The sequence below is a fragment of the Marmota flaviventris genome, chromosome 10, assembly GCF_047511675.1.
Source record: "Marmota flaviventris isolate mMarFla1 chromosome 10, mMarFla1.hap1, whole genome shotgun sequence".
Taxonomy (NCBI): domain Eukaryota; kingdom Metazoa; phylum Chordata; class Mammalia; order Rodentia; family Sciuridae; genus Marmota; species Marmota flaviventris.
In genome coordinates this window covers 101,014,073-101,039,528 of record NC_092507.1, presented here as the reverse complement: position 1 = coordinate 101,039,528, position 25,456 = coordinate 101,014,073, and the positions used below count along the sequence as shown (strand labels likewise).

The following is a 25,456-nucleotide window of genomic DNA, read 5'->3' as shown; positions in this document are numbered from 1 at the left end:
AAGCAAGAAGCACAGAAAAGGAAGGCACTTATTTTTCCTGAGTAACAGAAAAACTGAATCGAGGATCCTGAGCTCTGGATAATCAGGTGGTTGGAGGAGGGAATCCAAAGTAAGAGCTGGTTCAATTGCCATAAACGGCAGGCAAAAATTCATGCGGAAATTTGAAGACTTTATTTTTTTGGCGGGGGGCGGGGAGTACTGTGGATTGAACTCAGGGGCACTCAACCAATAAACCACATCCCCAGCCCTATTTTGCATTTTATTTAGAGTCAGGGTCTCACTGAGTTGCTGAGGCTGGCTTTGAACTCGCGATCCTCCTGCCTCAGCCTCTCGAGCCTTGCGATTACAGGCGTGCACCACCGCGCCCGGCCTGAAGATTTTCTTACAGACTAAAACCCACCAACTTTTCTCAACAAACGTGCCAGTTTAGCTGAAGGAACCAGCACTCTGATTCAGACCCACTGTAGGATTCGCATCTTCGCTGGAGTCTTCCGCAGAGTCTGGAGACAGCTGAGTGCGCAAAGCGCGGAGTCCTGTGAAGAGCTGGACAGGTGAAACGCGAGGAGGAAACGACATCAAAGCCCTCTAGATGATATTAAGGGAACAGGCGAGGGACCTATAAGTCTGGATTCTCACAGCTTAACTCTTTTCACAAACTCTCGGAGCTGCCCAACTTGGGACTGGCTCAGACCTCCAAAAAGCTTACTCTCACCACACGCCTCGAGTTCCCAGCGCCCCTAGCAACCACCCGCAAGGTAAAGCGGAAGAACGCCTCTTGTCCCGCCCCATCAGCGCTAGCTGAGGTCCGCCGAGGAAGCGCCTTGGCCCAATCACCTCTCCGAGAACTAAGACCGGCCAATAGGAGACAGGCACAGGAGGGCGGGCTAAAGAGGTCGCGGGCACACGCGCAGTTGGGAGCCGAAGGGGACCTTAGGTGCTGTGGCCGTGTGGTTTAGTTGGGTGCTGTTGGAGTCGTGTTGGTCCTCGGAATCCCCTCGTAGCCACTGCCACCTTCCCTCGTCCTCGCTATGTTCCTCACCCGGTCCGAGTACGACAGGTCTGTGCAGCATGGAGAAAACGGGTCGGGATTGTGGGTAGGTGGGTGGGCCCCGGGCCCGGCCGCGGCCTGGGTTCTGCAGTGTCATGGGGCGCCCCGGGAACCCGGGTCTGGCCAGACCTGGCGATCTCTTGCCCTACCCAGGCCCTCCGGTGATTCCCCAAGCTCATCCGGAGCAAATCGGCCGCACTTGCTCTACAGCTGAGTCACTACTGACTCTTAGTGCGGAAGCGAGAAGCTCGGGTTTGTGCTGGGGGAGGAAGCTGTAGGGGCCCAGAACTCCGACCTTTAACCCGGAGAAGATTAGGGGGTCACCCCTCCCCAGTTTATCTTTTCGTGCTAAGTATGACTTTTTTTTTTTTTTAAAGCAAAATGTGAATAAAAAGCAACTGAAGACTATGAAATCTGTTTATAATAGGGCATGCTAGGATGTACAGTTTCTGCAAAAGCGCAAAGGCTAGATCTCAGCTATGCCCAGATATGTTGTCTGGTCTCTTGATTTTATGTGAAGCAGAATTTAGAAAGGTTATCAGGAGTTTTCCCATCCAGCTGGTTTCGCTTGACCAGGGTTTTTCTGACTTTTGTAAAACTTTAAAGCAAATTTAGTGTTGTTGAAAACCAAATGTAATGTTTTCAAAATTCAAAATTGTGAGGTTGTATTTATTTAAAAGTTTGGGTTCCCCCCCCCCCCAGAGCTTGGGAATGCTAAGTAATACTGAATTGTGCTGTAGATATTTTTACTTTCACTTTCTATTTGATCAGATAAGTTTTCCAATGGCTGTTTAAGTTTATTAAAAAGCTAGAAAAAGACATTTTCTTTTGTACTAGATAAATTGAGAAGCTGCTTTCCTTGTCAAGTATATGTTGACCCTGTCGTGGTTTCATCACCTGAAGCTACCACTTTTCATCCCTCTACTGACTCATAGAAGGTGTATGTGAAGTTTTAAAACCAACATTTTTTCTGCTGTCAAGTAAAATGTCTTTGTTAGAGAGTATTTAGCCTCTAGGGCATTGCAGAGAATCATGTTGGGTGATATAATTTTGAATTAAGTGTATATGGGAAAATTGTGTTCCTTTTCAGAAACCCTTTATTAAACCTTGTGGTCATTTGCTAAATATATATATAGATAGATAGATAGATAGATAGATATATTGTTTTGTGTTGTTTTCCTACCTTCTCAAGAATGCCCAAAATACAGCTGCCCCCCCCCCTCCTCCCTTTTGCCAGGAATTGATTCTAGGGGCACTCTCTACCCCTGAGCTATACCCCAGTCCTTATTTTGAGACAGGATCTGGCAAAGTTGCCCAGACTTGCCTTGAACTTGGTATCCTCCTGCCTCAGCTTCCATAATCACTGGGATTATAGGTATGTGCCATGTGCCTGGCAAATATAGCCCTTTCTTATTTGCTTAACTAATGTACTTGAATATTTTCTGTGTACAAGGTACACTGTTTTGGGTTGAAATGGTACAGCAGTGTATAAGATCAAGATACTTGCTCTTGTGTAGGAGACTATCTTATAAAGAACTATTTACAAAAGTAACTAGTAGGAGACAGAAGTGTATTGATGACATCAGAGGAATTGAAATCAACACTGGAAGTTCTGATGAGAGGTTGCATTTAATATTAGGGATTCATGGAAAACTTCACAAAGGAGCTGATATTTAAGCTGGTCTTGAAGAAGGATTTTAATAAAGACAGTGAAGAGTCAATAGCTTTTAGTTTGAGAATATAGAATGAACAAAGGAGGGGAAATAAATAAGAAAGCATAAGACATGTCTGAGAAAAGTCTTGTCTGATAGCACATATGATACATGTTATAGGAATAAATAGTAGGAAATATGGGGAAGACAGAATTGTGCTAGATATTGGCTGGTATTTAATATTAGGTTAAGGAGTTTGGGTTTTACTCTGTAAGCAACTAAGTGCTGTTAATTTATTTCAGAAGTTACATGATCAAAATTGTGTGTCTCCCCCTGCAAAACACATTTGCAGCCCTTTTAAAATTTTTTTTAAATTTTGAGACAGGGCCTTACTAACTTACCTGGGGCCTTGCTGAGGCTGGCTTTGAACTTGGGATCCTCCTATCTCAACCTCCCGAGTTGCTGGGATTACAGGTTTTTGCCACTGTGCCGGGCCATACTTTGTGTTTTATAGAAAAATTACTTGACTGGGTTGGAGGAAAGAGTGAGTACCAGTTAGGACACTGTTATAATAGGTGAAAGGTAGAGTCAATACCAGTTAGGTGGCTATTACAATAGTTAGGTGAAAGGTAATAAAAGTAATGAGAATGGAAGGAAGAGTGATTGTTACTGTGAAGAGGTATTTCCTATGAATTGGTATGACTTGTCATATAACAGAATATGGGAGAAGATGGGGAGGAATGGTTCAAATCATTCAGAACTTTCTAGTTTGGGGAACAAGGAGGTTGGAGGTGTTATAAAATAAGACTGAACTAGTTAGAAACAGTGAAAGATGAACCTGAGTTTCCAAGGTGACAATATTTGAAGAGAAATATTTCAGATTGGAAAATGTTGAATATTAGTTGCTAATAGAATATCCAAATGGAAATGTTGATCAGGAATTTAAATTAATTAGGAAATAAGTCAAACTGGTAATAGAGATTTGGAGATTTGATGCATAGCATCTATGAAATGGCTGAAGGAGACAGTAAAGTTTGGGATGATGGCCAAGACCAGAGCCCCATAGTTTGTAGAATTATTTTGTACTCAGCAAATCAATTTTCCAATGTATTATGATAAGGCAGGTCAAGCATTATCCTTTTTTTTGTTTGTTTGTTTCTGGAGTTAAAAGCAAACAACTGGCAAAATTAGAACTCAATCCTGGGTTTTCTGACCTCAGACTTTTCTTTCAGTGGTTTTTAAACTGTTCTTTAGAGCTCTGAACTTCCTTTTAAATGGCTACAGGGATATTAAACTCAGCAAATGAGAGCTAGGATGGTGAAATTCTCTCTCCATCCCCCAGTTTAGCTAGTTTAATTCTCATAGGCAGGATAGTGGAACTGTTGAGGACTTGGTCTCTGGCAGTATGACTTATTGCCTAAATTCTAACTCCAGCTCTGCCTTTTATATGCTGTGTAACTTTGGGCAACTTACTTAACCTCTATATGCCTCAATTTCCTCACCTATAAAGTACTATCTACCTTAGAAGACTATTTCTTAGGACTACTTAGAGGATTAAGTGAGTTAAGTCATAAAGCCAGACATATAGAGAATGATCAGCAAGTGCCAACTTTTATTGTCTGTTTTACATTTTGGGACCACATATAAAATTTTCTTGAAAAAAAACGGGTGTTTGGTTAGCTGGGGTTGTGGCTCAGTGGTGGAGCACTTGCCTCAATGTATGAGGCACTGGGTTTGATCCTCAGCACCACGTAAAAATAAATAAATAAAATAAAGGTATTGTGTCCATCTACAACTAAAAAATTTTTTTAAATACTTATTTTTTAGTTGTAATTGAACACAATATCTCTATTTATTTATGTGGTGCTGAGAATCGAACCCAGGGCCTCTCACGTGTGAAGCGAGCGATCTACTGCTGAGCCACAACCCCAGCCCCTAAAAATATTTTTTAAAAAAGAGTTTTGGTTAAACAAATTTAGAATATTATACTATATGCTACCTATTATAAAGTTCAGACTCCATTAATAAGGTGTTATAAGCATTTTCATTCATTTGTACTTTTTTTTTTTTGTAAAGATAGACACAACATCTTTATTTATTTTATTTATTTTTATGTGGTGCTGAGGGTTGAACCCAGTGCCTCACATGTGTGAGGCAAGTGCTCTACCACTGAGCTATAACCTCAGTACCTCATTTGTACTTTAAAAAAAAAAAATTAAAAAATTGTTTTGGTTCCAGGAATTGAACCCAGAGGCACTTAACCACTGAGCCGTATCCCAGCCCTTTTTTATATTTTAAGACAGCCTCACTGAGTTGCTTAGGGCCTAAGTTGCTGAGGCTGGCTTTGAACATATGATCCTCCTGTCTCAGTCTCCCAAGTTGCGTGCACCACCATGTCCAGCTCAGTTATTTTTTGAGTGTTTATTGTATACTGAAAGCTTGTATATGTACACTATGATTGGTGCCTTGTCTCCATAAGAGCAAGAAAAGGTGGAGGACATAGTTTAGGGTGAAAAGCAGTCTGACAGTAATCTATTAAGTGAATGAACTGGGTTAAACTTTAAGAACTACAGTGTATTGTTAAAATAACCGTATTACTTCCTATAAATAACTAGAGAAATGTACCTGTGAATAACTTGTGCTTAAAAATAAGATTTTAATGTCAAATGCACATAATGGGAAGGGGATAAGGAATAATACACATTTCCTTGGTAATTGCATGATAATTTTGTGACATGAACTTATCACAGGAATTGGTAAATTGATTCAGGATTGATCTGGGTTAATTTAGAATTGAGGCAGAAAATTCACCTCCTCTTATTGATCAGTTTGGGAAGACTTGGTGAGAGTGGGGCAGAAGTGTTCTATAGTGCCTTAAGGGACTATACATATTTGTTAATGTACAAAAAAAAAAAAAAGGCTAAAAGCCTACAGATTGCCTCAAGAAGTTCTATTGTCTTATACTGTTAATGTACAAAAAAAACCCATGAGATTGTTGTGGGCAAAGTACAGAGTAATGAAAACATGCATAGCCTGTAGTCATCTAAGCTAGTTAAAGAATTTGATTTTGGGGGGCATACTGGGGATTGAACCCCCAGGGATGCTTCACCACTGAGCTAAATCCCTGGACCTTTTTTATTTTTTGTTTTGAGATAGGATCTTGCTAAATTGCTGAGGCTGGCTTCAAATTTGGAATTCTCTTGTCTTAGCCTCCCAAGTTGCTGGGATTATAGCAGCTGTGTGCCACTGCACCCAATAAGAAACTTGAGTTCAGTGTCTGTCTATATGATTCACTTTTTTTTTTTTTTTTGACAGTTTTTTAATACCTTTTTTTTTTTAATCAATTACAGGGGCGTGAATACTTTTTCTCCTGAAGGAAGATTATTTCAAGTGGAGTATGCCATTGAAGCTATCAAGGTATTTTAGCAAGTAGCATAGGTTTTGAAATTATGGCAACCTCACATTTTGCTAGCAGAACATTTGAGTAAATGTGTTTAGCCATTCCTTTAGATAGTGTTTTCATATTTCCCTTTAACCAGCCATTATTAACTATTTTTATAACAATTTCAATCTTATTCCTAACATCTACATTAAAACTTTTTGAGCAGGTTAGTAATTCATAATTATTTAATAAGCTTTTTCTAGTGGGGATGGAGGTACACATTTAGGTTTATAATCCTCTGGGATATAAAGAGGTTGTAGAAATCTAGTGTTGACCCTTCTGTTACTTGATCAGATCATGTAATTAATTACCTCTATTGTTTTCTTATTGGTAAAGTTTTGAATGTGTATTAGGTACTAGGGACTGAATAAAAGATAAATTGATCTAGTAACATAAAATCAAACATGTAGCAAATATTATTCCACAAATTAGTAAGATGTCTATACTTAAAATTGGTTATCCTGTAGAAACTATATTTGTTAAATTATGGGTTATCTAAATAGCTTTTCAATTGGTAAATGTTTAAGGAGAAACAAAGAGTTGTAGGAAACATGTATCTAAAATCTTCAAATATTGTGTTGAAAAGGAATCTATGGGGAATGCTTAGAAGAAAGAAAGTAAAACAATGTCCAGGCCCTACCCCAGAAATTCCAATTTATTTATTTATCTGGGTTAAGGCCCAGACAACAGGCCCCAGTTTTTCTATACTTAAAAGAAGTTGAAAATCAGTGATCTAGTCCAATCCTTCATTCTGTTTGAATTATCTATATAGTTCTAAACAGCATCTATTTGTAGAGTTCTAGTGGCAGGTATTTTCTCACAAAGTAGCTTATCTTGTTTGAAATAGTTAATGGTGGTTTAGAGTTTATCCTCAAATCAAATTCTAACTTCCTGAAGATTCTTTCAATTTGTCCTAGTTTTTTTTTTTTTTTGTACCAGGGAATGCACCCAGGGGCACTTTACCACTGAGCCACATCCCCACCTCTTTTTATATTTTATTTTGAAACAGGGTATCATTAAGTTGCTGAGGCCTCTCTAAGTTACTCATGCTGGCCTTAAACTTGTTGTCCTTGTACCTCAGCCTCCCTAGCCACTGGAATCCTAGTTTGCCTTTGATCACACAGATTTTCCATAGGACAATTCCTCTTAGAATTAAAATACCTGAAGAAAGGTATTTTGTTTCTCAGTTACCTTTGCTACAAGGAGTAGGAAAGCTGGGGGTGGTGGCGATGCCTATAATCCCAGTGACTAAGATTAATCCCAGACTGAGGCAGGAGGATCTCAAGTTTCAGGTAAGTCCAAGCCTTAACAATTTAGGGAGACCCTAAACAACTTAGTGAGACCCTGTCTCAAGAAAATAAAAAGGGATAGGGATGTGGCTCAATTGTTAAGTGCCTCTGCATTCAATCTTTAATACCAAAAATTTTAAAAAAGAAAAGGAATCTGGGAAAGGGGAAAGAGATTCTGGTTAGCTGAAGTCATAGAAGTGAAAGTGGAAACAGTGTTACTGGTGCAGAAAATGATGTGCCAGCTGCAAGTGCCTTTTTCTATTCTGATGTCTTTGCTTTGTGTTGAAAATATTACTAGGAAGTGTCAGACCATCAGAAGTCCAAGCTGTAATATTAATCTGGGGCCTCAGCTAAGATAATAGTTCTGCCTGGATGTGCAAGCCAAGAGTAAACCTCAGCTTTTAAAATTCCTGAGGGTCAGTAATTTCTAGATTATCTAGAGACTATAAAGTATCTGATCTTTGTAGTCCTAGGTTGAGCTAGGATAGAAATAGTAATATGGTCCTTAATTAATGAGACCTAACCATTGTGAAAATTAGGTGCTTAGGAGTTAAACAACCTGTTTATTGCTTTAGCAACTCATGCATGCGTGGCCAATGAGAAAGCATTTTGCTAACCATTAAGACTTGAGTTGTATCAGAGGAACTAGAGAACAACTGACTGTAGAAATGTTGATACTGAATGGTATAGGTGAAATGTATCCAGCAAAGAAAAGGAAAAAAGTGCCTATGAGTAGGTGTTTTGGGGGAAGGAGTGGAATCAATGTTAATGTCAAAATTGCTATATTCTATCAAGCCTATTCGTATTGGTTACTATGCTAGTTAGTTATATTCAAGAAATATTACATAGTTCAAATGTTCCCTCACTTCCTCCTCTTTCCAGTTCCCACAAAGATAGGTAGGAGAAATTTAGATAGAAGTATCATATTGAAATATCTGGAAGGAAATATAAATGTAAAATGAAATTTTTTTGAATTTGGATATATTTTAGAAAATATCCTATCTCAGAAATATTGACCTTTTTTAGATTGGAATATATAAAACAATTAGAAAAACTAAGCACTATGTGGAATTTTCTGGCGATGGGTTTCTGAATGTTTGTTTTTAAATTTTTAGGTGCGTATACATGTGATATTAGAGTCAGAAGGCAAAATAGTTCTATAAATTGCATAACAAAAACAGCAATCCCTGAAGCTTGCCCATCTATTTTCAGCTTCCCAGAGGCAATACTTTAAACTGTCTTAGCTGATAACATTCTTGGTATTATATATCTAGACTCGGACTTACATTTTTTTTTAATCAGACATTATCCACAGACTTTTAATAACAGTTCTAAATAAAGTCTCAACTTTACATATTTGAAAAATAATGTGTGAGACATGGTTTAGTCTGTAGACATGGTAAGCCTATTATACATAAAGATTGATGGAATCCTTTGGAACCCTTTGTAATAATGGGCTCAAGTCTGATGCTCATATTTGGCAGTTATTGCTTTATAGACCTAATTAAATATAATGGAAATTCAGAGGAGAGTGCGGTCATATGCAAGGCTTTATGAATAAAGGAGAAAATTTGGAGAGACAGAAGGAAAACTGTATTCCAGGGGAGATTGCTTTAACAGGTGTGCAAGGCTAAGTGATAATAATGGCTTGAACAAATCGGGTGGGCTATACCTGAGAGAGGAGTTTTGTTGGAGAATATTGAGTGATGAAGTTGGAAGGGAAAGGTGGCCTTAGATTAAGAGGGCACTGGAAGCTTACTTAGATATTGCTATAGATAATACAGTGAGATATTAGTTCTTGAGAGAAGAAATATAAAAATAGCATTTTATTAGATTAGGCTGTACCATGCATTGCAGTTAATGATTAAGGATGAGACTATAGGCTAGGGATTAACTCAGTGGTGGAGTGCTTGCCTAGCATGTTCAAGGCTCTGGATTTGATCCCCAATACCACATAATAAATAAATAGATGAGACTAAGTAGAAGTCATATAATAACATTTGTTGAATTATTATATGGTAGATTCCACTTTATGTATTATATATTAATTCATTAATGTTTATCCTTCTTGATGTAGGTATTATCCTCATTTTGCAGGTGGGAAACTGAGACATGTAGAGGTTGATGACTAGGAGTATTGCATAGAGATAGAGATGAATTTAAGCTCTACTGGATTAAATTAATAATTAATTTAATAAATTAAATAATTAAATTAATAAATTAAATTTGTACTTTAATGTTGTCAGTAGTGATGGTGGTCATTCTCCCCGCCCCCATGTCATATAGGTTTGGGGAATGTCCTCTTTTGGGACAGGCCAAAGTGGACAGCAAAGGTGAAAAGAGACAAAGTACAGAAAAAAGTTAGGGCTTTATTACTTTCTTGCCCTCTCTGTTTAGAACTTTAGAATCCCTTTCTCCCTTCTAAAATTGGCATTAGAAGGGATCATTTTCAGATGATTTAAAGACTATTAGACTTCCTTTTCAGAAGCTCAGAATTCTATAAATCTATGGTCTTGCTATTGACAGTAGCATTGTATTATTTATTAGGGTGCTTCTTGTTCTCTCTGCATACTAGCCATGGATAATCAAAGTTTCGGTCTGGTGAAGATGTACAGAGAGATTTCTGGTGAGCATGTGACACTGTTCTTTGATTTGTACATGGTAACCATAACATGTTTCTTTTTAGCTTGGTTCTACAGCCATTGGGATCCAGACATCAGAAGGTGTATGCCTAGCTGTGGAGAAAAGAATTACCTCCCCACTCATGGAGCCTAGCAGCATTGAGAAAATTGTAGAGATTGATGCCCATATAGGTAAGGAGTAGGGGAATGCTGTTTTGTAGGAATCTTGTCTCGGTTTATTAGTTCTGTGTTGTTCCAAAGGGGAGATTCTTGAGATGAATGCCTTGTCCCCTGGCTAGCTATCATTTTCCAGGCAGTAGGCCAGTGTGCTTAATTTTAGGAGTAGAAAGCAGTTACAGAGCAGGCTGTCATGTGTGAGAGACTAGGGTGTCAACTAAGAAAAGAGGAATTCTCAAGTGGAAGGTCTAAGGTTCTGAGAATTATAAGAGTAATAGACTTTGATAGAACTTGTATGTGGTTTTGTTTAGCTTGTGGACAAAGACTTAAGGAACCTCCCCCGGGTTGCTGAGAGAGATCAGATTTTAAGGGGCAAATGGTCTGGTTCCCTTCTGCCACCTTGTTACTGGGTGCCTAAGAGCCTGAGGATGGGATGGAGTTTGGGAGCTTGAGGTGAAAAAAAAAATCCTCTTTTGCAACCCAGAACTCATTGTTCAGTATGAGTTTTGATACATGTAAGAAGGAATATTATTCCTAAGACACTTAAAAGTGATGGGATATTGATAACTAAAACGATTGGTTCTAAGACTAACAAGTTGATAAAAAGCACAGGTCATGAGAGAAATCTCAGCTGTATTGATTTCAGTATTCCATTTTTCATATTGTGACACAAGATGGCAGCTAAAGGGGGGAAAAATATTTTAGACTTTGATCAGATCAGTCTTCCTGTTTTCAGATTTATCTTTTTATTCCTTATCCTCCCCTCCCCACTTTCTTTGGTCTTTACTGTAATTCTCTTGCCTTGGCTTCTGACATTCTAGTATTACAGGGTGAATAGTTCTGTTTATTTATAGCATGGAATTTTAGTTAACTATCTAAAGTTTCTTTAAATATTTATTTTTTAGTTATAATTGGACATAACACCTTTACTACTTTTATTTTATTTTTATGTGGTGCTGAGGATTGAACCCAGGGCTTCACATGTGGTAGGCAAGCGCTCTACTGCTGAGCCACAACCCCATCCCAACTATCTAAAAATGTTTTAACCTGCCTAGCCATCTAATTAATGAAACATTGGTAAAATAATTAATGCTTGAAGGCAAAGAAAAATGCTGTGGTGACTGGGAACATGGTATAATATCGTTTTAAATATCGAAACAGATTTAATCTGTTAAAATTAGAATGTTTTGTGTTTACTTTATCTCAAACCGCTTTTCTTTTGGATGAAGGCCAATGTCATTTTAATTCAGCAAATAGGGAATAAACATTGTGCAAGACACCAGGGATACAGACAGGAAAAAAGACAGTCCTTGTCTTCTAGGAGCTTACAATCTAAATGTTATGCTGGACATGTATAAATAAGTAAATGTAGTTAAGTGGTACAGGTATTAAGAAAGATTCTAGTGTGTGCTCGGTAGGGGCATAAAGGAGGAAAAAAAAATAGTTTTGCCTGAGGCTAGTGATAGGGCAGCTTTCAGAAAAGGATTCCATGAGGGTGATGCTTGAGCTGAATTTCATTCTGAAAGATAAGGAAACTTAGTGTAACACAGGAAAAGCATTCTAATCAGAAGAAATAGAAATGAACCAAGGTATGGCTGTATAAAATATAAATGCACAAACACTTCAGTATGACTGTGAGGCGAACTACGGCAAGAGATGAATCTGGGGTCAGAATATAGGATTCCCTTTTTACCCTGCTAAGGAGCTTGGACTTGATCCTTTTGCTTTGATGATTAAACTTTTAAGAAGTGAGGTAGTTCCCTTTAGAATTTTAGAAAGAACATTCTGATAACAATGTTAAAGGTAGGGTAAAGGGCTGAGAATGGAGGCAGGGAGACCAGATAAGAAATTTTTTAATTGTCAAAGCAAAGGGATGACAGGACCTTAAGCAAGACAATGACCAGAAAACAGAGGGGAAGGGACTAACGCCAGATAGGTTAATCAGATAGAGACTGAGAAAACTTGGAATCTGATTGGTTGTGAGGACCAAGGAAGAAGACAGGGTCTAGAAGGAGAATAAGATGAGAAGATTGAGCTGTATATCCCAGTAGATACATTAAGGGAGTCATTTGACCTTATAGCTCTGAAACTTGAGAGAGATACCCCTAGGCTGAGATTTAGGCTTGAGATATCATCTATAAGTTAACAGTTCTAGCCATAACCATGGCATCTTGGACCATTAGGCAAATTTTCTCTCTAACGTAACTAGTTGGTTTGTTTGGAACAGAGAGGTAAAAAGGCTTTTGATATTATTTTGAGGTCTTCCACTATAGCACATAATGAGGTAGTTTCCTTTTTCTTATTTCTCAGGTTGGGTTGTTAGGATTTACTTAGTTCAAAAATGCATCATGGCCTACAAAGAGTGCTAAAGGGATTTTCAGGGATGTTCTACATGGAAATTCATGTTTGGTTGGCTGCTGCTGTTCTCTGTCTTCCATCAAACTATCTAGATTTCTATGCCATTGTGAATGGTTGTTTTCTTCTTTTTTTGTATCATCATTATACTGGGGTTTAGTGCCAATGATTTCCCATCTATTGGTTATATTGCCATGGGATTGCTGGCATTATTCCACTCCACAATTTCAGTGTTTTCCTGAGTTGATAAAAGGATTTATAAGGATTTGGCCTCTGTGTCACTGTTGCTTTTATATTACAGGTTGTGCCATGAGTGGGCTAATTGCTGATGCTAAGACTTTAATCGATAAGGCCAGAGTGGAGACACAGGTAAATAAGCATCTTTTCTACTTTTTTACTCTGATGCTTCAGTTCCTTGTTTATTTATTGGTGATAAAGCTTCCTGGGCTACATTTCAGGTGTCAGTATTAGTTGCAACACTTGGGAATGATTTTGGGTAGAATCCCCACTTCCTGGGGCTTAGATTTAGCTACCTAATCATTGCAGTTTTAAGGAAGCTCTGGTCAATAGAGGTGACAGTCTTTGTCTTCTTGATTCATCATATATAATGCATGCATCACACTACATTCTGTTCCCCCATTGACTTTCTTTGGGAGCCCCGTGGCAGGAAGTGGTCATAGTTAAGTAACATTCTCCCTACAACCGCCTTTCCTGCCATCTTGTAGGTAACTTCTTCTCTGGTAAATAATGAGTTGTATTAGGCAACAAATACTTGTTAGGAATGCTGGGGTTTTTATTTTATTTTTAGCTGTGTACCTATAGCCTAGAGAGTAGGCTAATAAGGAAAAAAAATATCTCAAGGTAAAATTTTTTGCCCTTATTCACAAATTTGTCAGTACTTAAGTAATAAGTACTTTATAACAGAATTATAAGATAGAATCTTTGACCAGGGAAAGTGGTACTTGATATAGCATTTGCTGTGTGAGAAGACTAAATTTGGTGTTTGTAGGAGTTAACCCTTTTTTTCAAAGGAGTAACCCTCTAGTTCAGACCTTGCTTAGTCCTTTTGATATGTTTATTTCCAGAGCTATTTCTCCTGCAGTTCCAAACAACCATAGTCTAGGAGAAACATGCTTGAGCCTTCAGTTTCCAATCACATTTCAAAGGGATAAGCAGTAAGATGGTGGACTGCCTTAATTCCCGTCTTATTAGAAAGGTGTACCATTCTGTGCTCTTCTCCCAGAACCATTGGTTTACCTACAATGAGACAATGACGGTAGAGAGTGTGACCCAGGCTGTATCCAATCTGGCCCTACAGTTTGGAGAAGAAGATGCAGATCCAGGTGCCATGGTGAGTGTGATGCTTGTGTTGAACTCACTCACTGTTCTGAAGAACTTGGAACATTTGTTCTCGGTACATACCTTTCCCAGCCTCTCTCACCTGCTTAATTTATAGCCACTTATCATAATACTGCTTCTTTTTGGTTCTAGTCTCGTCCCTTTGGAGTAGCACTGTTATTTGGAGGAGTTGATGAGAAAGGACCCCAGCTGTAAGTACCATTTTGCCATTGTTTCTTCCTTTTTGGGGAGAATAGTAATTATTTTAATTTGGATCAGGGGCTAGTAGTGTAAATAAACTAAGAAATTATTTTAGATTTGGAAAAATAGAAGGGTTTTTAGCTCTAAAGTTTGGTGGCTGTGCTGTTTATACAAGCAAATTTAGGGATCTATGAAGAACTCCATGATTGGAACCAGTGCTAATTCTGGAAAAAATTAGAGGTAACCTATTACTAAAGTCAGGATATGTTTTAGAGTTTTTCTTTGGAGTGTTGATCTGAGTCTCATTCTCAAATATTAGATAGGCATGTACAAGTGCCAATTTATATATACTATACTTCTCTTCTAAATCCTGAGGACATTAGCAATTTTCTTATATCCTTTTTTAAAAGATCTATCCTTTTTTAAAAGTTTTTCAAAACATAGAACATCTTTTTTGGAGCTGTGCCTCACTATTCCCTTACTACAGGGCTAAGCATTTGTATTTTTTTAAAAAAATATTTATTCTTAAGTTTTAGATGGACACAATATCTTTATTTTACATTTATGTAATGCTGAGAATCCAACCCAGTGCCTTGTGCATGCTAAGCAAGCACTCTACCATTGAGCCACAACCCCAGCCCCTGTATTTTTATTTTTTATTTTTTTTTTAGTGAGATGTTTGTTGCATAAAATGCCACCGTTCTTAAGCATTTTAATTCTCCTTTGGGGTTTTGCAGGTTTCATATGGACCCATCTGGGACTTTTGTACAATGTGATGCTCGAGCAATTGGCTCTGCTTCAGAGGGTGCCCAGAGCTCCTTGCAAGAAGTTTACCACAAGGTAATCAAGCATTCTCACAACTTTTATTACTATCTTTTAAGTAAAGGCATAATTTACATGTAATAAAATGTATAGACCTTAAGAGTTCAGTTCTAGGGCTAGGGTTGTGGCTTAGCAGTAAATTAGCACGTGCGAGGCCCTGGGTTCGATCCTCAGCACCACATAAAAATAAATAAAATATTAAAAACAAAAAAAAGAGTTTAGTTCTATAAGTTTTGACTGTTGTGTATACCTTTAGAACCAGAACTGAAAACAAGATATAGAACACTTCCCTCAACCCCCATCACCACACACTACCATTGACTGACTTCCCTTCATGAAAGATGTCTTTGTAGCATGTGATGCTGTCTGATAGCATTTGCCCACACAGCTTCTTTCAAAATTGGAGTCAAACTCTGCTGCTGCTTCATCAACTAAATTTATGTAATATTCCAAATTGTTGAAATTTTCAATAGCATTCACAGGACCTTCATCAGAAGTAGATTCCATCTTAAGAAACCACTTTCTTTGCTCATCCTTGAGAAGCAACTTCTCATCTGTTAGTTTTGTCACAAGATTGCAGCAATTCAGGCACATCTTCAGGCTCCATTTGTAATTGTAGTTTGTTGTTATTTCCACTACATCTGCAAATCACTTCCTTTAATGAAGTCTTGAACCCCTCACAATCATTCAAGAGGACCGGAACCAACTTCTTTCAAACTCCTGTGAATTCAGTATGTTGAGCTCCTTCCATGAAACATGAATGTTCTCAATGGAATCTAGAATGGTGAATCTTTCCAGAAGATTTCATTTATTTTGCTTAGATCCATCATAGGAAGCTATACTCTTAAAAGCTGTTTTTTAAATGTTAAGACTCAAAAGTTGAAATTATTCCTTGATCTAAAGGCTGTGGAATGGGTGTTGTGTTAGCAGGCATGAAAACAGAATTAATCTGATTGTACATCCCCATCAAACTATTGCATGACTGGGTACATTGTCAACTGGCAATAAGATTTTGAAGGGAATCTTTCTGAGCAGTAGGTCTCCATTGTAATCTTAAGATATTCAGTAAACTTTGTTAACAGATGTGCTGTCACATAGGCTTTGTTCCTTTTTAAAACAGTATAAGCAGACTGAATTTAGTGTATTTCTTTAGTATATTAAGGGCCTAAAGAGTTTTAGAATGGAATTGGGCATCAGCTTCAACTTAATTACCAGCTGCATTAACTTATTTACCAGCTGTAACAAGAGAGTCATTCTGTTCTTTGAAGCTAAGCACTGATTTCTCTGTAGCTATGATGAAGGTAATAGATGGCATCTTCCGATATAGGCTTTTTCATCAACATTGAAAATCTGTTGGTTAGTGTAGCCACCTTTGTCAGTGATCTTAACTAGATCTGGATAAATTGCTTCAGCCTCTACATTAGAACTTACTTTTTCACCTTTCTTTTCTTTCTTTCTTTTTTTTTTTTTAATATTTTTTTAGTTATTAATGAACCCTTATTTTATTCATTTATTTATATGTGGTGCTGAGAATCAAACCCAGTGCCTCACACATGCCAGGCAAGTGCATTACCGCTGAGTCACAGCCCCAGCCCCTCACCTTGCTTTTTTATGAATCTACTTCTGCTAGCTTCTAATTCTTCTTCTGTAGTGTCCTCACCCTTCCATAGCCTTCGTAGAATAGAAGACAGTTAGGGCCTTGTACTGGTTTAGGCTTTGGCTTAAGGTAATGTTGTGGCTGGTTTCATCCATCCAGACTACTAAAACTTTTCCTTATACCAGCCATAAAGCTATTTCACTTATCATTCGTGTATTCAGTGGAGTAGCAGTTTTAATTTCCATCAAGAGTTTATTTCCTCTGTATTTTCAGCTTGGCTAACTGTTTGGCACAAAAGGCCTAGCTTTTAGCCTGTCTTGGCTTTTGATATGCCTCCCTTACTAAGCTTAATCATTTCTAGCTTTTGATTTAAAGTAGAGACAAACAACTCCTCCTTTCACTTGAACACTTAGAGGCCATTGTAGAGCTATTAATTGGCTTAATTTCAGCATTATTGTGTCTAAGGGAATAGGGAGGCTTCAGGAGAAGGAAAGAAATGATGTAATGGCTGGTCAGTGGAGTAGTCAGAACACTTGCTATATTTATCAGTTAGATTCATCATATATATTTTTTTAATTTATCATGTGGGATTGGTTTGTGCTAATTCAAAGCCATTACAATAGAAACATCAAAGATCACTGATAAAAGATCACCATAACAATGTAATACTAATTAAGTTTGAAGTGTTGTGAGGATTCCCAAATTGTGACACACAGACACTTAAGTGAGCACATACTGTTAAAAATGTTACCAGCAGACTTGATCAGTGCAGGATTGACACAGCTCTATTTGTAAAAAAAAATATAGTATCTGCTAATACAGTGAAATAAGGTGTGCCTGTAATGTTGATCTTACATGTGGAGAAAATTAGGTACACATAGGATATAAAAAGAGTGGGTTTTCTAAACCATTTGGGCATTATTTATGAGAGATCACTAATATTATGTTATCTTCTAAATTAAACAAGGAATTCAGATATACACTAGAGAGTGCTGCCCCTTTAACTTCCTTAAAGGTCATTTACTGTATGAAAGTTGGTGATTCTGTGGTTCAAAATGAGGCATTTTTTCCTCCGAATAAGTGTATTTAACTACTTACCATTTGCCTGAATTTTGGAGGTGGTTATAGTGCCCTGCACAAATTAATGTTTGATTTATTAATATTTGCTAAATAATTTCTTCAGGGGATAAAAGGGAAATCTGAAGGAAGGAGGGATTATATACAATTAATGGCTCATTTTCTCACCCTTTTTGTTTCAAGTCTATGACACTGAAAGAAGCCATCAAATCTTCACTCATCATCCTTAAACAAGTAATGGAGGAGAAGCTGAATGCAACTAACATAGAGGTATTTTTCTATTTTACTGTTTTTTTGGATATCATAACCCCCATTGCTGAAGATTGACTGGATCAAGAAAATTATATATGCTCAGTCTTTAGGATATTGATAGCATTTCAATAAGTAGCTACAGTAAAGTGGTGATGAAAGAAGCCAGAGTTCAGTGAGTTAAAGAGTGAAAGGGATGTGCTGCTATGTCGAGAAGACTGATTAATGTGAGCAGAAGGCAGCATTAAAGAAAATGACTTTTGTCTCCTTAAGGATGGGAAAAACTTAAATACTTTTTTAAACTGAGGAAACTAGTGGATAAAAAAATGTTAAACAAAAGATGAGATTCAATGGTGATAGAGAAGTTCTAGAAGAGGGAAGACATGGTACAAAGGAAGGAGTTCGTTTCAAAAAGTAATATTAGGGCTGGGGTTGTAGCTCAGTGGCAGAGTGCTTGCCTAACGTGTGAGGCACTGGGTTCGATCCTCAGCACCGCATAAAAATAAACAAATAAAGGCATGCTGTCCATTTACAACTACAAAAATAAATAAATAAGTAAAATTAGTTCAGCATCATGAGTAGCCCTCTATATAGCAAGTTCTGTGCCAAATGCCAGGGATACATAACAGAAATTTCAATAACTAATTAAGTAGTACTGCGCAGTATGGAGAAATATGGACAATAAGAGCCTAGGGTGAAACTTCTAAAGAACAGATTAACATGTGAACATATAACTTAGAACATTAGGAAAACATCCTAGAAGAGGTAATGATGTCTGGAGAAAGGGAGTAAAAGTGTATTTCAGGAAGAGGGAGCAATATGTGCAGAGGCTCAAAGATGTAAAATAACTGTTTAAAATGGAATTCCAAGGTTTTTATCTGACTGCTGGGTGTGGGATGTATGGAAGATAGGAGAATGGCAAGATATAAGATTGGAGATACATGGATCAGATGGTGACAGGTTGTTTTGGAGGTAAATTGGGAAAGATGTTCTTTATTTGCTTATTGTTAGGTTACCTGCTGAGCAAGGGTGAATGCAATAGTCAAGTTAACAATGGGAAATATTGGGCTGGGGTTGTGGTTCAGTGGTAGAGCACTTGCCTGCATTGCCTGAAGCATTGGGTTCATTGCCCCGCACCACAGAAAAAAAATAAACAAATAAAATAAAGATATTGTGCTCATCAACTAAAAAAATACTTTAAAATAAAAAAAAAAAGGGAAATATTTGGAAAAGTCATTATAGGTAGAGAAAAGGGAAGATGGAGATGAGTTAAAAGGATTACTGGGTTACCTCAGAATACTAGCTGAAGCTGGAATCAGGGGACAGATTGTTCTTAAAAGTCAGGATAGAGCTTACCCTTGGAGGAATAGTGTCTTAGTCAGCTTTTTCACTGCTGTAACAAAGACCTGACCAGAACAATTTTAGGGGAGAAAAAATTTATCTGAGGGCTCACGGTTTCAGAGGTCTCAGTCCATGGACAGCTGGCTCCATTCCTTGCGGCTCAAGATGAGGAAAAATGTGACATGGTGGAAGAATGTGACAGAGGAAAGCCAAGAGAGATTCTGCTCGCCAGATACAAAATACATACCCCAAAGGCTTGCCTCCAGTGACTCACTTCCTCTAGCCACACCCTACCCACTTACCACTTAGTTAATTTCATCGGGGAATTAATTCATTGTTTGGGTTAAGGCTGTCATAACCCAATCTTTGCTCCTAAACCTTCTTCATTGTTCACATATGAGCTTTTGAGGGACACCTCGCATCCAAACCATAATACATTAGTATATATTTATATTATATATAAATACATATACATATATATATATATACACACACACACACACGTATATTTTTACATACGAGTGTGTGGGTGTATAAAAATCCTTTTTTGTGGTGCTAAGGATCCAACCCATGTTCTCATGCATACCAGGCAAGAGCTCTGACACTGAGTTATATCCCCAGCCCTAAATATTATATTTCAGTTAAAAATTTTAAAGTCCAACTAATGCAGTAATCATAAATCAGTAATTTAACCAATCAGTACCTACCAGAATGTTAGCCTCACTCATGAGAAAATGGATGGTTGGATTAATGCCCAATGGGAGATTGACTAGTTAAGAACAGAAGAGTGAAGAGTACTTAGGAATGTTGTTGGTAAATGTCTCACCAGTATACTCACTTCATAGGCTGTCATGAAGGGGACAAAAGAAGACACTAGCCTAGAATTGGGAGTTTGAGAGTGTGGTAAGGGGGTTTGGCTTGCTCCTCAAGCAGTGGAGGGAGAAGAGTTTAACATAGTTCTTTAGAGAAAAACTTAATTCATAAATACAATGTTTTTTGTTTTTTTAAAACCTTCTTAACAAGGATCTGAAAATACTTCCCCTTCTCCCCTGTCTCTGAAATGACGAGGTGCAATAATAGTATGATACTCCCAACTCAATCCTTAGGAAGGATTTTGTCAGTTCCTTTCTAGAACTTTGTTTTCTTTGGTACTGAATAAGATTATGTCCTTGCCACCTCAGAAGAATTCAAATATAGCTCTTGATTCCATAGCAAAGGCTCTGAGGCCTATTTGGTTCACTGAAACTACAGAGATGTTTTCTTGCTTGTTTACTTTCAGTGACACTACAGTATTGCTTTGCAATGAGCATCAGGTGTGGCTCTGTCATTAATCTCCCTGATAATAGATTTCTTCACATTAAAAAAGGGCACTTCCTTGGGCCTGGGATTGTGGCTCAGTGGTAGAGCACTTGCCTAGCACGTGTGAGGCCCTGGGTTTGATCCTTAGCATCACATAAAAATACATAAATATGTAGTTGTTCAACTACAACTAAAAAATAAATATTTTTTTTAAAAAGGGGCACTTCCAGTTGTTCAAGACTATTCATTCCACCATGCTTTCTAAGCCTGTCTGCCTATAAGAGTCTTTGGAAATGAAGTTCAGAGATCTGTACTTTGGAAAGCTCCTCCAGTAACTCTGATGGTCAGTCTAAGAAGACCAGCATGAGGGAGCCTTTCCTCTACAGCCCTTCCTTTCCTGTCTCCCTTATGTTCTCATGACTCTAGTGTTTCCATGAGAAAGAGAAGATTGGATTCTGTAAAACTTCCTGTTTGTCAGATTATCTGATCATTATTATTTGAAATTTCTGCATCATTATTATTTGAAATTTCTGAAGCATTCATCTCAAATATGACAATTCCAAAATTAAAATTATTTTCTTTCCAGAAAATCATTTCTTCTTCTTCTTCTTCTGTTTCTAATGCTAGTTGATGATAGCACCCATGTTCTTGTCATTCATACCAAAACCTAAAATATTTTGATTTCCCTTTCTCTTTATTAAATTGTGTTTTATCCCTTTGTAAAAATAATTCTCATGTAAATACCCCTTCTCAATTCTTATTTCAGGTACCTTCTTTTGTTCAGGTCCCCATTTTGCATTTCCCTTATATATTTTTCAGAGGTCTTCTAACTAGTTTTCCCTTCCTACAGCCTTGCTCTCCTCTGTTTCAACCCATTTTTCCCCCTCATTCTTGTGCTACTGGAGTGGATTTTTCAATTCACATCCAATATTAATTGTTATCCACTTTAAAAATCTTATCTTACTCCTAATGTGTACAGGATAAATTCCAAACTTCTTTTTATGGCAATTTAAATCATATGTCTAATCTGTTAGGTACTTTGTTAAGCATTTTACATGTATATCTTTTATCCTCACAACTCTTAAGATAGATATTCCTGTTTTCATTTTACAGATGAGGAAACCGAGGCTTTGGTAAATAGTAACTGGTACCATTTGGTAAATGGTAACTGGTAGATGGTAGAGTCAGTATTTGCACCCAGGTCTGTACTTTTAGGTCCTGTGAGCTAAAAGTGAGCTCTGACCCCCACCCTGCATCAAGGCCCTCTCATTTCATCTTACTCCATGTGCATCCTCTGCTACAGCCATATACAGCATTTGTTTTGCAAATACATCATGTCTCATGCTTTTATGCATTTGTGCAATGAGTCTGCCCATCGTCTCCTTGGCTGTCTAACCCATTCTTGCCATTCTTCAGTATACTACTATTCAAAGGTTTCTTCTCCTTGATGCCTTCCTGGGCTCCTTGGTCACTCTTTTATGTATGTTAAGCTTTATTATAACACTTAACTGACATTGAAAGCTTTTGGCATCCAGTGCCCTTAATAAAAGATAGATTTTTCTTCATCTTTGGATCTTTAGTCCCTTGTACAACTGCGTCTAGTATTCAAATTAATTATTGATGGTGTAAATGAAAGAAAATATCTATTATACCTGCTTCACAGGTTTTTTGAAAGCAAGAATATAGAAAAATGTGCTTCCTATTCATTATGTAAATAACATCATTATGTAAATGTAAATTTTTCTCATCTAATGATGAGTAACTACCTGAAGGTGATACTTGGTTTAAACCCTATTATTACTGATTTGCATCTTAGTTCTGTAGGACTGTTCTATACAGAGTTTGCCCAATTTCTATATTTTAACTCTTGTAATATTATGCAAATGTATTTGGGACTCCTGACATTTTGTGTAATTGGATATATCTTTTGGTAGACTCCAGAGGAGACTGCAGGCTTTTAGAGAACTTTTTTTTTTTTTTTTTTTAAGTTGTTCCCAGAGTAGATTTCTTAAGATGTGCAACAGTCTTTTTTTTTCTGAGTTTTACTTACAAATGAGGCAGGAAATAATAAACATCATGTAACTGGGTTATGCTAATTCTGCCTGGCAACTTTCAAATTATATTAATTCAATCCCTGGTACCAAAAAAAATTAAAAAAAAAAAAAAAGAAACTTAATCAGCTTCATCAGTAATGAATATTACTTAAAAATGCCCTAGTATGTTTAATTTTAAAATTAAAAAAAAAGGAATGACATTTAAAACAAACATAAAGGCTTTGCAGCAAATGTGAAATGATACCTTTTCTTCAGGATTGACCAAAAAACATGGGACTGTGATCATCACAGATAATGGAAAACATAGTAAAGTTAAATTTGAAGCCATCTTTTGACCCTTGTTTTTTGTTGGTTTAATAAATTATAATCTGAACTGTTTGTTATTTCTAATATCATCAGTCACAACTGACTTCCTGTGCCATTTTTTATGGAGTCTTTTCATGGTCAGTCCTTTTAAAAAACAAAGCAAACCTTTCTGTTAAGTTGCCACACATACAGTTCTAGAGAAAATATCTAACAATAATAGTTAGCAATTATTTGGTGTTTCTTATGTTAATCCTTAAAACTAATCTATAAGTAGTATTATTATCCCCATTTTACAGATGAGAAAATAAAGGCACAGAGTGGCCAAGTAACCCAAGTCATACACAGAAGTATATGCAAGTATATAAATACACTTTATATTTCTATAGGATCCTTAACAGAAAAAAGAGTACTGACTCCATGTACTTTGCTGCTAACTTCAAGAATTAACAGTCATGCCAGGCATTTGGTTAACTATTACATTGTAGGTTAACCTCAAAATAGAAAATTTGGTCAATAAGAGTTTTTATTTTGTAGTCAGAGAGCTATTTTAGGGACCTGCTGCCTGGAAAGGATATCCCTGGGACAGCAGATCCCTTAGTTCCTAATGAACAGCTGCATCACCAACACAGTTTTCTCCTGACCATGCTAGGGCTATCATCAGGGAATCAAGCCCAACTTATAAACCCCTTTCTGTTTTCTTTCCAGCTAGCCACAGTGCAGCCTGGCCAGAATTTCCACATGTTCACAAAGGAAGAACTCGAAGAGGTTATCAAGGACATTTAAGCAAGAGTGATCCTCAGAACTACTCTGGGACAATTTCAGTTCTCCAGTTGCCCTTAAGTTTTACTTCCAGCTCCTATTCCTTGGAAAATCTCCATTGTCTGTGCATTTTTTTTTAATGATGTCTGTACATAAAGGCAGTTCTGAAATAAAGAAAATTTTAAAATATGTGTTAATGGTCTCTCCTCTTATAATGTTTGAAATGCTTACATTAGCAGGCAAAAAAAGATAGGGTATTAATGTCCTTATCCTGTGTGAGTGCCTGTTCTAAAATTATTTTAGTTGCTCTCTACAACAGTCAACTCTAGCCACGAATTCCTTGGTGCTGATAAATGAACTCAAACTAACCCAGCTCCTCCCAGTGGTTAATAGATGTTAATACCACTGTAAATCCATTTAAGTCCTGTAGTTTCTCTTAAATAAGTATGTATTTTTTTGCTGCATTTCTTTATATGAAGGAAATGCAACTAATTGACCATCAAAAGAGCATGTTTTGGAGTCCTCAAAACAGTGATGGTTTGGGATAAGCCATCTCCAGAGTTGTCTTAGTTCTTGTGCCTTGGTGGACAGTTTAGAAGGAGTTTTCCCTTTTTAGGAAGTTAAGAACTATGAAGGGGCTGGGGTTGTGGCTCAGTGGTAGAGTGCTTGCCTAGCATGTGTAAGGCCCCAGGTTTGATTCAGCTCTGCATATAAATAAGTAAATAAATAAAGATAAAGGTACATTGACCAAAAAAAAAAAAGAAAAATAGGGCTGGGGATGTGGTTCAGTAGCTGAGTGTTCCTGAATTCAATCCCTGGTACCAAAAAATAAAAAAAAATAAAAAAAGAAACTTAAAAATTAAATTCATGATCTTGGCCTCAACGGCAATCATTTACAGATCTCAGCCATATCAGTAAAAGAATTGTAAAATTCAGAAGTGGTTTACATTAGACTTTGGAATGCACTGTGAACTTCCCTCATTAGAGCTGCCATCATATGAGTGGCTAAGATTGTTTAAAGAATCATTCTATTTGACCCTCAAATGTAACAATAGCAAATAAGTATCATTGTTACTAGCTAACAGATATAGAATCTAAGGCTGTGTGTCCATGAACTGGAATCTGACTTGATCTCATTTTCTGGTTTCATATCACTAGCTCTTGGATAATAGGGAAATCTCAGAGAGATTTGAAATGTACATGCACTTATGTGCAGTTTAGCTAACTCACATGTAAATGATGCAAAATTGATTGAAATTCACTAATGGGGACCCCAGGATGACTTGCTGGGCTCTGTATTCATTAGGAAGTCATACTCATGTGAAAATAGTGACTTGAGTAAGCAGAATACATATGAAATTCCTACTGTGGTTGCAGGGGAAAAAAAAACTTCATATGCATTTGGAAACTACAATAACAGGAAGTATTTGGAAGAAAGTTTTGGCCTAGATCTACACAAGGAAAGTACAGAACTAGAGTATATTATCACCAAAGTTCTAGACTGTTCTGGCGATTTTAATCCTATTGTTTTATTAAGATTCTGAGACTAATTTAGCTCATATCACTTAGTTTTATTAAACCCTAATAGGAAGTAGCTTTGAAATATCCTATTTCAACTTTCATTTATTCATTTAACACATTTATTGAGAATCGCCTTCAATATGCCAAGTAATGTATTAAGCATTGGGGATCTGGGAAAGTGCTATCTATGGTCTTCATATAAATTTACTTCTAGTGTGAAGAACCAGGAAATAAATTATATTCCCTTGTAACACTGTAGGTTAATGCTGAAATGTATAAAGCACATGCAGCTTTGGAGAGGTGAGTTA

General features: G+C 37.2%; 1 protein-coding gene and 1 pseudogene across 2 annotated transcripts; both read left to right on the top strand.

Annotated features, from left to right (window-relative positions):
* The first annotated feature begins 897 nt into the window (after window positions 1–897).
* Psma5 (proteasome 20S subunit alpha 5) lies at window positions 898–23,816 on the top strand. 2 transcript variants are annotated; one of them, XM_027922046.3, is made up of 9 exons: window positions 898–1,057; window positions 6,051–6,117; window positions 10,118–10,244; window positions 12,886–12,953; window positions 13,828–13,935; window positions 14,076–14,134; window positions 14,861–14,963; window positions 17,803–17,889; window positions 23,574–23,816. In XM_027922046.3, exons 1-9 carry the CDS (start codon window positions 1,029–1,031, stop codon window positions 23,649–23,651), a joined length of 726 nt encoding a protein of 241 aa, XP_027777847.1. In that variant the 5' UTR covers window positions 898–1,028; the 3' UTR covers window positions 23,652–23,816. The 2 variants fall into 2 exon arrangements, with proteins under 2 accessions (XP_027777847.1, XP_027777848.1); XM_027922047.3 differs by lacking the exon at window positions 6,051–6,117.
* On the top strand, window positions 10,624–10,759 carry LOC114080468 (small nucleolar RNA SNORA40; annotated as a pseudogene).
* Window positions 23,817–25,456: the final 1,640 nt, after the last annotated feature.

Coding starts and splice junctions, on each gene's coding strand:
- Psma5 (XM_027922046.3), top strand. CDS start 1,029: ATGTTCCTCACCCGGTCCGAGTACGACAG. Junction 14,135..14,860: donor GATGAGAAAGGACCCCAGCT/GTAAGTACCATT, acceptor GGGGTTTTGCAG/GTTTCATATGGACCCATCTG. Junction 17,890..23,573: donor TGAATGCAACTAACATAGAG/GTATTTTTCTAT, acceptor TTTTCTTTCCAG/CTAGCCACAGTGCAGCCTGG.